This window comes from Bombus bifarius, unplaced genomic scaffold (assembly GCF_011952205.1).
Source record: "Bombus bifarius isolate JDL3187 unplaced genomic scaffold, Bbif_JDL3187 scf7180000007968, whole genome shotgun sequence".
NCBI classification, from domain to species: Eukaryota; Metazoa; Arthropoda; class Insecta; order Hymenoptera; family Apidae; genus Bombus; species Bombus bifarius.
The window spans coordinates 66,399-79,728 of NW_022884354.1; the positions used below are offsets into that span (position 1 = coordinate 66,399).

At 40.3% G+C, this 13,330-nt stretch overlaps 1 protein-coding gene across 1 annotated transcript; it reads left to right on the forward strand.

Annotated features, from left to right (window-relative positions):
* Positions 1 to 9,087: 9,087 nt before the first annotated feature.
* On the forward strand, positions 9,088 to 11,522 carry LOC117210144. Its single transcript, XM_033452869.1, has 2 exons — positions 9,088 to 10,652; positions 11,327 to 11,522. The coding sequence occupies exons 1-2, from the start codon at positions 10,531 to 10,533 to the stop codon at positions 11,520 to 11,522; spliced, it is 318 nt and encodes a 105-aa protein (XP_033308760.1). The 5' UTR covers positions 9,088 to 10,530.
* Positions 11,523 to 13,330: the final 1,808 nt, after the last annotated feature.

Below are 13,330 nucleotides of genomic sequence, written 5' to 3' on the forward strand. Positions count from 1 at the left end.
GTGACATTCCTGGGGCGATTTCTTCCGTGAAAGGACGATTGATACTTGGCGAAAGTGGTTAACCGGATAGAACGAACATTCTGTCGCGACATCTTCGCAATTAAACGTAAAAACTGATTATTCGAATCGCTCAACGCTTTAATCGCTATCGTGATTTTATTTTCTGTCTTCCGGAAACAATATACTATTTCGTAGTATGATATTTCTTACGATATTCTGTTGTAATACGATGAAATTTTAAAGTTACATTGGACGCATTTAGGAGAAGTACGTTAAACGGCTCGATAGATTGAAATTAAAGCAAAGTACGGGACGTGCGTAGCGAAATGTTTAACGTGACATTTTATTTCCGGCAACGAGGGAACGTATCGTAACATTTCCGTGTCGTTGTCTCGCGTGTCGTTTTTCTCTCCGTAAAACGGACGATATTTTTTCTTTGCCTTTTTACCTCCAGCAACTACTTTATAGACAAATGTTTGCACAACGTTTAAACGTGGACACGTTAAAAACATCAACATCCAAAAATCCAGTGTTAAAAACAGCATTCGTCACCCGGCGTAATTTAATTCCGGATAAATTCGCGAGCCATCAGAGCGTCTGTTTGCCGCGCGTTGTTGTGAATTCACGGCAGTCAGACTCGTGAGAAGGATTCATCGTTTGTTACGGGAATCGAGAGCCCGGCCACCGGAAGACCTGATGCTAGCCAGATTCCAGGTTACGTTACCATGACCATAAATTCATGGAAAGAGAAAGGAAGTCGGAGATCTCCGGTATTCTTTCGATTCTGTAAATTGCCACTTGGATTCGTCTCGATTCTTCGCTATTAGGTTCGATATTAGATTCCTGCATATGACGTTCTTCGTTTCAAATAAAACAGCTTTTGTCACGCGCAGTTTCATCGAAACATCATGGCTAGAGCGAGATACGGCCGGCGGGGCAGAGAACGGGTAACCTGACGGCGACCAGGTCCGCAGGGTGTGAGCGTCAAGGGTGGGTGTCAAGGGGGTGGGTGGGCCGTAGAGAGAGGAGTGCTCGGGATGCGTCTGTGAAATTCAACCAAGCTGTTCCGCTGGTAATAATGGACGAGAGGCAAGCGTTGAAATGCAAATTAGAGAGCGAGTCGCGGACAGCTTGATACATGTGCGGGGATTGTGGTTTCGCGCGACGCGCACCGCCGCCTATATTCGCGGAATAAAGGAGTTTGTTTTGGAGTTTTGCACGCGGCAGGGGAGGCTACAGGGCATTATATAACGTCACGCAATGCACGTTACCGTTACCCATCCCTCTGGCTGTCTCACCTGCGCCCACGGTGCGTGTTATATCCAGACCCCGGATACCAGAGAAAAGCCCAGTTATCATCCTTTCGTCCCGTCCACGAGCCTGGCTTTCTGGAAATGACCGTTGATCGCCGGTTCTCTCCTCTACACACCCCCTTTTCCTCGTTCGCGAAACCCGTCCTTTGCCGCTGGACCGCGTTCAACGTGACAAAACGCGCAATTTCCATGACCGTTCCGCTGATAATGTAACGTTTCGGGGCAAACAGCGAGCGAGAGAGACGGATGCGCGGAAATGAAAACGGCTGCGAGGGTAATACGCCGAGCCGCTGCCTGCCGCCTCGTCGTGCTTCGTGTTCGCACAGGGTCGCTGTTTCTTCTGTATTTACAGTGGCTCGCGGGTGTATTTCCATAATTATCAGAAACAACTTTCACGTTATGTAAAACGTGTACGTTATATAAAATATCTAGTGCGGCAACGAAACACGACTGTCGCGACTATATCGATGAAATTTGAAATCAATTTGCTTATCACGCGCGTCCGTTTCCAGTATACCTATATTATAGTTTATCTTTTTAACATTTAAACTTCTGCTACGTATAATGGCCGCTATCCATTGTCAAATACCATACAGCACAATAGGTATTTTAGTAATATAATTTCAATTCACCATTTACTAGCTCCGCGCGAATGTATTGGATACTACCGCTTCTACTTAACAATTTACAATTAATTTCTACGCGCTAACGAAATTTATATGTGTCTACGGAATTAACGGAAATTTATTAAAATATCTGAATACCTATGGAAAATAGCGTATATACGATATTACGCTACTATGCAACGTTCTCATTCGATCCCTATCTTTTCATGCTCGCGTTTATCGCGTCTACTCCCCAGTTATTTGGAATTTCGTTCTTCTTGGAATGCGATCGTCGTCCTGCCGGGGCAATTCTTGTTTCTTGCCACGTCGCCGTCCATTAGATCGCGACTGCTACTTCCGTTAGTGTCTGTTGGCTTGTTTTGCTACAGCCCAGACGGTCTCTCGTAGTTCCCTGCAATTATGAATATCCGGCTCTGTCGTGTCCCATTGGAAAACGAACACGGATGAAATTGATATCGCGAGCTCGTATCGATTCGACGAAATTTTTTTCTCTTTTTTTTCTTGTACCGTTTTTTTTTTTTTTTTTTCATAGAACGATCTGGATGCAAAGAATATTATTTGGTTGTATATAGCTCGAATTTGGTGAAATTTCGTTCTATCGACAATTATTATTCGAGCAAAACTCTCGTTTCAGAAACGATGTTTATCACGCGACGATATTTATTCTTGGTATAAATCATGGTCACTGCGTCATACCTTTTTATTTTTTGACATAAAATTCCACCACCACGAAGCTTTATTCGCATTTTATGAAAGTCCATCCGGAATTTTTCTTTTTCGGCGGAAAACGCCTTCCTGGCTTCGTTGCAGTCTCGCAAATCACTCGAGAATCTCTTGTTACCCCCCTTTCGTGACAAAATGTCGTTATGTTTCGTTAATAAGGCGAATTTGTAAAGAGACGTTCGTTGAAAAAACCGATGACTGAGAGATCGTGCAACCAGAAACCTCAAAAATACGTAGACGAGACACGGATAAATTTCTTAATTTAGCGGGCAATAGTTTTAGGTCCTATCTCGGTTGTCTAAAATTTCAAGAAATTACGTTTCGAAACAGTTCCAAGTAGAATATAATTGTATTTAAATTTGATCCCAAATTAATGATAAATTACCGTTTCCAATAAAACATTATATGTGCTCTGAATTGATTTGTTATACAATAACCTGATATTTTACCTAGCGAGTAATAATTTGACGAAAAATTAGATAAATTCATTGAATCGTGTTCAAAGCTTTCTCTAATTATCCCTAGTCTGTTCCAATTATAGGGATCATCGGGCTATGCAATTTCATGCGATATGTTCAATCGATAGTCAGAACTTGGCGTATAATTCGTTGCCACTGGTTAATCGTGACAGTTCATCTAGCTTTCGGGATTAATTAACAGCAGGGCAATTAGATGCCATGAAAAGGAACGATTGGCGTCCTCGACGAATTATGCTTCCTTCTCAGGTAGCGTTGCTAATTTGATAAAAAGTTTTGCTCGGTTGGCAATGTCGGCTGAGGATCGCAGTTTGAGAGAAATCGATCGACTCGCTGCAAAGTTGAAGCAAATTGCAAAATTAAATACGTTGTTCGGCTATAAATTAAATGCGTCTGCGAACGAAATTTTATTACAGTTAACACGCTCTTCCAACAATAACATTTCTCAAACTGTCTACAAACTTTAACGAACCACAAATAACAAACAAGAATTAAATTTTCATAAACACGCTAAACTATTCTCAAAAAAATTCCAACTTTCTTAGAAATCTAACCAGAGAAATTCGTTCTATGAAATAAAACCCTGGCAAATCCTTCTTCAAAACGTCTGAAACTGTCTAGAAATTTTACGAAACCCTGAAAATATCGACGAGGAATTAGATCTTCTTAACTCTACGCGTTAGTCCATTTGGAGAAAGATTCGATCCAAGCCAACAAAACTTATGAAATCTGAACATAGAAACTTGTTGTACGAAGTAAAATCCTGGCAAATCTTCCCTTAGGATGTCTCAAACTATCTACGAAATACATCGTACCGCAACTATATTGGAAAAGAATTAAAATTCTTTAACGCTATAGTTTAATCCGCCCTGAAAAAATGTCGCACCCCCTTAGGCAGAAATCTAAACGTAGGAACTGATTGAACATCGCGTACGCGGACTTGTTGGTCGCTTCGCGAGCTGCGGTAGTTCGATTCCGCTTCTTTTCATGCGAAGCAGAGGGCTGGCGAGGATTATCGCGTTGTCCGGCTTCGGGGTGCAATTTCAGTGGAATTCTCGTCGACCCCGCGGCCAACTCGCCGGAGATAATCCGAAAAAGCGGAAACGGCTCGGAAGTTCGAGGTCGTGGTATGGTTTTCGAAACGGGCAGGGGATGAAAGAGGGCGAGAGAGGATTGTCTGTAACGAAGCCCATCGGTACAGTGAAAAACGAGCACACGCGTCGTGGAAAATCGCAGGGACCTCTTGTCACCGGATATCGGCTGCAACGAAATCGATTTCACGCCCACGATGTCGCGTGCAACAAGTGTTCAAAGAGGAGAGGAGTAGGCGAAGGGCAAAATAAAGGGGCAAGAGGAAAAAAAGGAGAGAATAGTAGGGAGAAACTCGCAAAACGCACCTTCGATGCGCTTTGTTCCGTGCTTGTCTGCTCGAAATTCGACGATTTTCCGGCAGACTTCTCCAACTAAGAGAGTCGAAAACGCGCCAATACCGAAAATATATTCTCTTAACTACTTTCATCGCTTTAACGTTATATAGATACTCGAGTCTCTCCTTGTTTCCGTTTTACGTATTACGATCAATCTTCACGTCTGATCGTACGACTTTGCGAACGTAATCCCACAAGAAATAAAACTCTTTTTCGTTATATCTATTAAAATTATAACAGCGTGATAGAAATTTTTTACGTTAAAATTGCAAAATTAGATCCAACTAAAAGATTCCTCGAACATGCACAAATATAAAAACTGAGATACTTTGACACCTAGAAATAAGAATACGTAATTTCTTAATCTCGCATATCAGATTGTATCGGTATAATCGTTAAACGATCGTTGATGATCATGCTTTTTGGTGCGATAATTGAAACGATATAGAACAATGTATATTCGTTCCATTCTTTGGAATTATTTAATCTGTATATAAAAATAGATAAATAGAGAGAGAGAGAGAGAGAGAGTGAATTTGTATTCGAGTAATTTATAAAACACTCTTTGTATCTTAAGAAATTTCCAAACTTTCGAAAATCAGCTTCCACTTAATACCGTTCTCTTCGGAGTAGCCGAACAAAGTTTCAATAAATCAAACCCCGAAAACGAGGACAAGCCTTTTCGTCTCTTTCAACATGAAAATTCTGTTCAACGAAGAAACAATGGACGCATTTGCCGTACACGGGACCGATAGCAGGTAATTCGGTCCCGGTACATCGTCTACCATCGTCGACTATCCTCAAACCCTTGTAGGTACACTCGAAAAGCGTGGTTCGTTGTAGATAGACGGAAGGGCTCGACTTGGTGCCACGCTAGGGATATCAATCGATGTCACGCAAAGTGTGTGCGCTTGTAAATTAATTGGCCACCTGTGGATAGAGGTGACTCGAGGTAGCCATCGTTTTCCTTGTCCGTCGCGGAGATCGGATTCTAATCGGATTAGTTGCCACCCATGTTGTAACTAGTCCACGAAGGGACATCGGATATCTTATCAACGTGATGAGACATGTAACCGTGGTTTGAACGTTATTGATCATCGTAGAAACCCTTCGATCGACGCATCGTAAGACGAAAGATGCATAGTATATCCAAAACTTGTAAGTCTCTAAACGTTGATGAAGACTGCGTTTATAAAAACATTCGAATAATATAGCAGATTATCGCAAAAGTGTTTTCCTTCTTTACAAACACGTCTTTTGCAACGATGCATCCTTATACAAACACGAAACACGATCTGCGAAACGTTGTGTTCTTTGTTCTAATAGAACAGATCATACGCAATTCAATAAAATAATGTAAAACAAGAAACGTCCGCGTCTATCATTTCCTTATAAAACGAAAGAAACTTTTGCAACGATCTAATATATTTGAACGCGAACTTGATATTTAAAATGTATAAAATAAATTTCTAAGTAGTATTAATTTTTAGCCCATAATTTGTTATTAAAATCAACCACGACGCATCGTAAACTGATGCAACGGTGCCTTTCGCGCTACGTGACCTATAAAGAGTTGAAAAATTGCATCGACGAAAACGATGCCAACCATGCTTATTTGTATTCGTCGATTTGCATTCGTTGCGAGGGTTTGAGAGCTCGTTACGGCAGCGCGAACGTATCGCGAGGATATCGTATTTATCTAACACGTGCTCGGAAGACGCGTTCGTGCTGTGCAGGAGGTTCGATTTCAATATCAGGGGATAGAGGCCCGGTTAGAGATACAGGAGATTCCTCGAAATTAATATAGAACTCGTTTGTATGCAACGAAAGGAATACGAGCAGCTGGATGTAACGAACCTTCGCCGTGGCCTCTTAAGAACGACTCGTTACGCAGTCGTTAAATTATCAGCAAGGTGTTAAATAGGAATTTAATATTCGAAAGTTTAACAGATCCTCGGTAAAAATTCTCCTCCGAGTTAGTTCTTTATTGCGTTCGAGGCATCGAAGAAGTTAAATAATAGCAGATATCGTTGATATAAAAAAGAAAGTGTATGAAGAAGATTCGCTTAGGTACTCGTGTATTCGGTTTCTAAAGTTAGAAAAATTTAAAAACTAGAATCGATTGGTTTAACAGCCGAGCTCGATTATTACAACGATTTTCGTTCATACAACGTGAGGTTCGCGCTACCCTATCCTAACGGCGCTATTGTCAAACTCGCTTTCAACGGCCGCCATCGTACACGCACTCAAAGAAAGGAACAAAAGTGGAGAATCAGGCCAAACAGGTCGACGAAACTGCAACGCGCGGAAGGCGTATCCACCGTGCTTCCTTCGTTAAAGAGTGGCGTGTGGAAGCTTTTGTAAGCCGACCAACGATCGTCGTCGACTCGGAAAGGAAAGCACGTGTCAAAGGCGCGTTCACGGTTGTCTTCGTCTGCCCGTTGTCGTCATCCGCCAAGAGAAAATTGCGACGCTCGGTGAAAATGAGATGGTAGCGAACAAATGTACAAACGAGACAGAGAATAAATAGGAGAAAAGTCGAAAGAACGCAGGACGAGTAAAACTAGCGAAAGAAATCGTGAACTAACGAAGAAAAAGATAGAGAAAGAATGCAAAAGCAAGAAGAGAAGCTGGTTCCAAGCTCGAGAAGGGTAGCACAATGGAACCATATAACACTGTCCACGATGCGGACCATTAGCGGCATATATTCGAATGCACGCTCCCTCTGGCTCGTATGCATTAAATGAACAGTCTAGTGCGCACCAGGATAGGTGCAAACGCGCAAGAGGCAAACGTTTTCCCACGGCACCCTACCTGATATTGCACCTACTGGTATATATGCCGATATCGAGGGTAACGTTGCTACCAGTTGCAAAATTATTCCATGTGCCGTGACCGCATCGAAACTTCGAATATCGCTAACAGGGAGAAAGAGAGAGAAAGGGGTGCTTGGAATGAGCGATGAGTTTATACGGTAGACGAGTTGAATAGAAACGCTCGCTGCGAGATGCAACGATAGAGAGTAACGCATTCATTCGGTTCGCCATCGGACTACACCGGTTCCTGTTCCGACTTTTGTGATTGATAACGAACGAGGCGAGGGTGAAAAAGATTCGCAGTGACCAGGTTACGGCGAGAGTTTACGAGAATCGAGATTTTTCTTACTTGTTTCTTCTTAACGCTAGAATTACCTTCGATAAACTTCTTAAATGGCCTTTTTGCGACGAATGTTGCGGGATAATGGCAGTTAGAAGGTTGGCTGTGATAAGGAAAGAAAATAGTAGTTCGAAGATGCCATTTATTATGCAACAAGCTAATATTTTAAAAAAAGGATACGAGAAAATCCTCTTACAAAATCGATTTCTTCGATAAGTAAGTTTCATGTACTAAAGGTTCAATAATCTCGTGAAGGATCTAAAGGTTACATAAACCAACAGGTGAATATCCATTTAAGTTTAGCTAATCACGATATAACCGTTGCTGCAGACAAATGCATTATATAGATAGATTTTTGAAAGGATCCAAGTAATCAAGGAACTCGTTTATTCCAACAGCACAGTCACGTTCTGAAAGTGTTCTCCATGTTACGGTGAATCGAACTACACGCGGAGTGAAAAAATTCATTCGACCTATCAAAGCAGAAACGAACAGTCGTCGATGGGTGGTTCGCCTTCGCTTCCTGAATCAGTCTATTCTGATTCCTAAAAAGTGAATGCTAGCTAAATTACAGCGTCGGTTAATCTCGGCTCGTTTCGTATGCAGGACCGACGCCGTACCCCTTCCCAACCTTCTCCCGCTGCTCTTTTCTACACACTGTTGGCCAGCCAGCCAATTAGCGTTATCCGCGAGAAAAACTTTGCGAGTTCAACCCTGTTTTTCTTATGATACGCTTTGCAAATTTTCGAGATGAAGATAAGTGGATGAATAAACAGTTTACCAACTGCGACTAGATCGTATTTGCTTGTTAATTTGATGGGCGTAGAAAAGGATTCGAGATTGGAAGAAGTAAATTATTAGGTTTAGGTTAGGTATGGTGAATTAATTTCATTTCATCGTATCGCGTATCAAGTTAAATAAATTATTACAACGTAATTCGCTCGTAATTCTTTCCGATTTTGTGTCTCGAACTTGTAGCGGCACATAAGTCAGAGGACGATGCGAATCGAGAGCGACTCATGTTGTTTTGCCACGGGACATTGACACCGTCTTAACGCACGAAACGTAACGATAAACAAACTCCGGACAAAACAATATCGCCGCTACGTGCAACCGTCAACCGAAGTCGAATTTAAACTTTCTTACTCCCCCGACCAATATAAATAAACGAATACGATCTTTAGAACAACCGAGCATTCTTATGAGCGAACGTAAACATTGCCTTGTAGACGCATATCGAGCAACACTGAACGAACGACGATTAACTCTATACTGCGAATAAGTTTAAATACATTTGACTATACAGAGTATTAACTCGTCTTATCGCTATATACACCAACACGTTTAACCGTCCACCACAAACTAATTCAATTTTCTGCCATGAAAGATACAAATAACATGCTGATTGATCTCTATCCTCGAACTACTAGCCATTGAAACCAACTTATCCACGCATATTATAAATAATACCATTACGTCTGCGGGCGTCTTTCGTTGTACAAAACGATTCCTCGAATCCTTAAACACGAAGTTTCGAAACTTAAAGCAAATATCCTGTAGCGAGGCGAGCCCACATCGTGTCCGTATACTTGCGGATTAGAATCCACGACAGTATCAACAACGTGGAATACAATCGTTTACGCACGCGGTCTAACAATCTATTTACCCGAGTCTGAAGCATACTCCGACCGTCCACGTGACATAATCTGCAGCTCCGTTGCGAGTTATCGAGTTCATCCATACCCAAGTTCGATCAACGCCGGCTTAACTATTTAGAATCTCTAACCGTAGTTCTGGGATTTGCTTTGACGAACCAGTGTAGAACATCCGCGTCTGACGACGAATTCGAACCAGTCCACTGTTCGTGGCATGCATTGTGCGACCTATGCATGCATGCACGATGTTTGCACTGCTTGGTCGCCACGATTATTGTCCAGCGCTGTTTGGCCGTGTGTACGTACCAGCGGAAAACTGGAAACCTCTCTCGAATCGGATTCGAGAAGTTCTATGTCTATATCGTGAAGCAGAGTGCGGAACTCGCTCGAGAGCCGCTTTCTAATGTTCGTGGCGGCTGTATTTGGTGTGTGTGAGGAAGTTTCGAACGATAGCTTCCTGCGCTAGACAGAGAACGACCGGAAAAGTGGTCGTCCCGCATACGTAAGTTTGCCAAGATTTATGGCGCACGCGAGACGACTGCCCGAGAAAAAGATAAGACTCGAACGAGATACGAGTGCGACGGAAGAAAGCGCTACGGACACTGGCATTACCTGACTTATTTACCGGAGATGTTTGCAACCGGAGAAGGTGGGTCCAGCGAACGTCGTCGAACGAAACAAGCAATCGCTTTGAATTAGGAAATCTGCAGCTGTTTGTGAAAATAAAAGATCGTTAAACTCGTTAAAGACAACTGCTGTATCCGCGCGACATCGATAACGCACGAAAGACTACATTATTTAATCGTGTAGATTAAAGAAGAAGAAAAATTGAAATTTCTCCTTAGACGTTAGACGTCGACGCAGGTATCGATCATTTCGAACAAGAAGATTACGAATTACGAATTACCGTAGGAACAAACACCAACGAGGATTATTGGATCCGGGGAATTTAATTGATTCAAAACACGGTATGGCACAACTCGCATACGGATCTATTGACCGCGCATAATCTAGCCAAACCCATCCATTCCAATTCGTATTCCAACATGTTTCCATTCAATTTCGAGTTCGTCGCTTACGAGAAGTCTAATTTGAAAATCAACCGTGTCTTAGGCTAACACGCGTACTTCCGTCGGTTACCGGTTGCGACGACAATGCAACCGCGGTCCGTAAGCCAGGATTACGGACCTGGACTTGTTCTACGACACAATATCAATCATGTTCTGTTAGTTAAAGTTCGTCGTTCGAGTCACCAACGTAACGCAAACCGCACCAGGTAAGTAAAATTAATATTCCCTGGCTAGCGTGTGACGAAGCTGCGACCAACTTGTACACAATTTCCATCAAATGGAATTTCTATATGTTTCCGTGAACATTTAATAAGCGACAATGCTTCAGGAAATGTAGATACTGACTATGTCTATGCGTAAGGCACACACTAAGGATAGAATTGACATGATCCGTGATTGTATGAAATTTCGTTTCATTAGCTCACGTTCAGAGATGCCAACCTCGAAAAAAATCACTATGTTTCCTAAACTCTCCGCGATTTGCTAAGTATAGCAGTAACAATATCAATAGTATAGTGATGTTAATAAGGAAGATCAGTAAGATCTTATTATATAAAGTGTTTGTTTACAACGACAGATTCAAATAAATGGAATTTTACCGTATATTAAATACAAAATTGCATACAGACATTATTAAATAAAATAACGAAAGTCGTGATATTGAATACTTTAACGTAATTTTATATTACAGAGTAGTGTGTGTAAAAACATATGAAATTTACATGTTTAATAAATAATTATTGAGTAACCATAAATAATTGGTATATGCTTAGAATTAGGTTAAGAAAATGTATAAGTCGATACAAAATAATAAATTTTATATTAATTATATTAATAATAATAAATACATCTTCTATTTAACTACTACGTATAAAATCAGTGCCAACGCAGTGTCTTCCACACTGATGAGTGACTACGAATGGAATTTAACTCTTCATGTCCTCTCAAAGTCAAGGAATCAAAGCGTGTTCATGGATTCGAGGAAGCACGTGCAATCAAATCAAAGGCAACGAGATCTACTCATCCAATCATGCGTGCTACGATCGGTAAGTCGTATGATTTGGTTCCTTTGGTAATGAGTTCAATGTTCAAATATAATCATTCGAGCTCAGATACGAACTTAAGCTCGTACGAGTTCTACGACATTCGCGCAATCTTCAATGGCTAACATTTAATATATGTTTATTGAAAGATATCTCTAAACTAGTATGTAGATCTGATAAAGTCGTTTGAAAGTTTTATCCTTGTCTTAATTAATTTCAATGCATTGTCATAACTTATAGTATTCTCTGATTTTGAAAAATAATTAATAAAGTTAATCGAGAATCAAACATAACATGGTTAAATGTTCTTGACGATTTTTTACATGCTGTACTCTATTCCCTTTAAATTACGAAGAGTACATATTTTACGAATAGATAATACTAACTTATGTTGTAATAATGTTTTAATCATTTATATTTTAATAACAATCATTACTCTCGCCAGCATATATGTATTATAGATGGAATCCTCACTACTTTATTATCAAATAGTTTTACATCTTCTGGCGCTCGATAACGTAAATCACAATTACTCGTGAATCAAATATAATATGTTTTTCCTCCCATATATGTACTTTTAACCAAAATATGGAAAGTGGCGACAGCTAGCGTAGTTTTTGCGAAATAACTAACGACACCTATTGATTCGCGCATTTGAATTTATCCCTGTGTTTTAGAATAATATATATACAGATACGCCATTATGGAAATTGTTAGATATGAGAACAATCATGAATACGAATATCTTACTTCTACAATTAGGATAATCTTAGATTCTTTAAATCGAAGCATCTATATCCGTACAAACACATGATAAAATAGATTGAAATAAGAAAGCGTGGCAAAGTCAACTCACCAGAAACGATGAAACGATGATTTCTATGATGAAAGGGACGCTGTTTAATTGGTCTTTTGTTCCGCGAGATTCTTTTCCTTCCTGCAAATACGCCAGGATTTCTAAAAATCGATACGCGAACCATACGCTACAGCAAGATATTTCAGGTAACAAAAGCAATTCAGACTATTCCCCGTGGCAAATGAGGCGCCTCCTGATTAACACACATTGGCTCAATTACACGGGTTAGTCGAGGGAACACGAAATTGCCTGCTATTAACAGAGGCACGAGGGTGGATAGAGACACGAGATATATCGGGCGAATTACACGATGATACTTTGAAAACCGACGAATGCAATCGGATGCACGCGGAAAAAATTTCTCGAATTAGCACCTTTTCGCACTCGCGTAACACGTATGCTATCGTACACACATACAACGATTGCGAACGAATGTAACATTTATAACCGTACATAACACTTTTTGAATATCCGCTTGTATCTCATAATTTCATTGAATAAAACGGAAACAAACAGAACAGTTGCAACATAAACGTTATAAAATTGAGATACTTTTAAAAAACTGCGGTATTTTACGATTATATTATAAATCAAACGGAGGCCACTACACATTGCGTCGTATTAATTACACGTCCGATACAATACTGTTTCAAGATTTTCAAATATGAAAGGTGCTACGTGATTGGTCGAAAGGTGAGAGATGCGCAGTTCAACATAATTTTGAATCTGTAATAATATAAAACTAAATAAATGCAAAATAAATGGGGAATATTAGAAAATTTTAATGCATTTACTAATTTTATATTTATGAAAAATAGTTAAATGTTTACTATAGAAATAAATCATATTTTATATACCCATCTACATTTGATTGATAATATATATTAATATGTAATTGGTTATCGTTTCCTAAAGCAATAATTGGCGCCAATTACAAATACGATAAAATAATAAAATTTAAATTCATATGCAGATTGCAAATAAA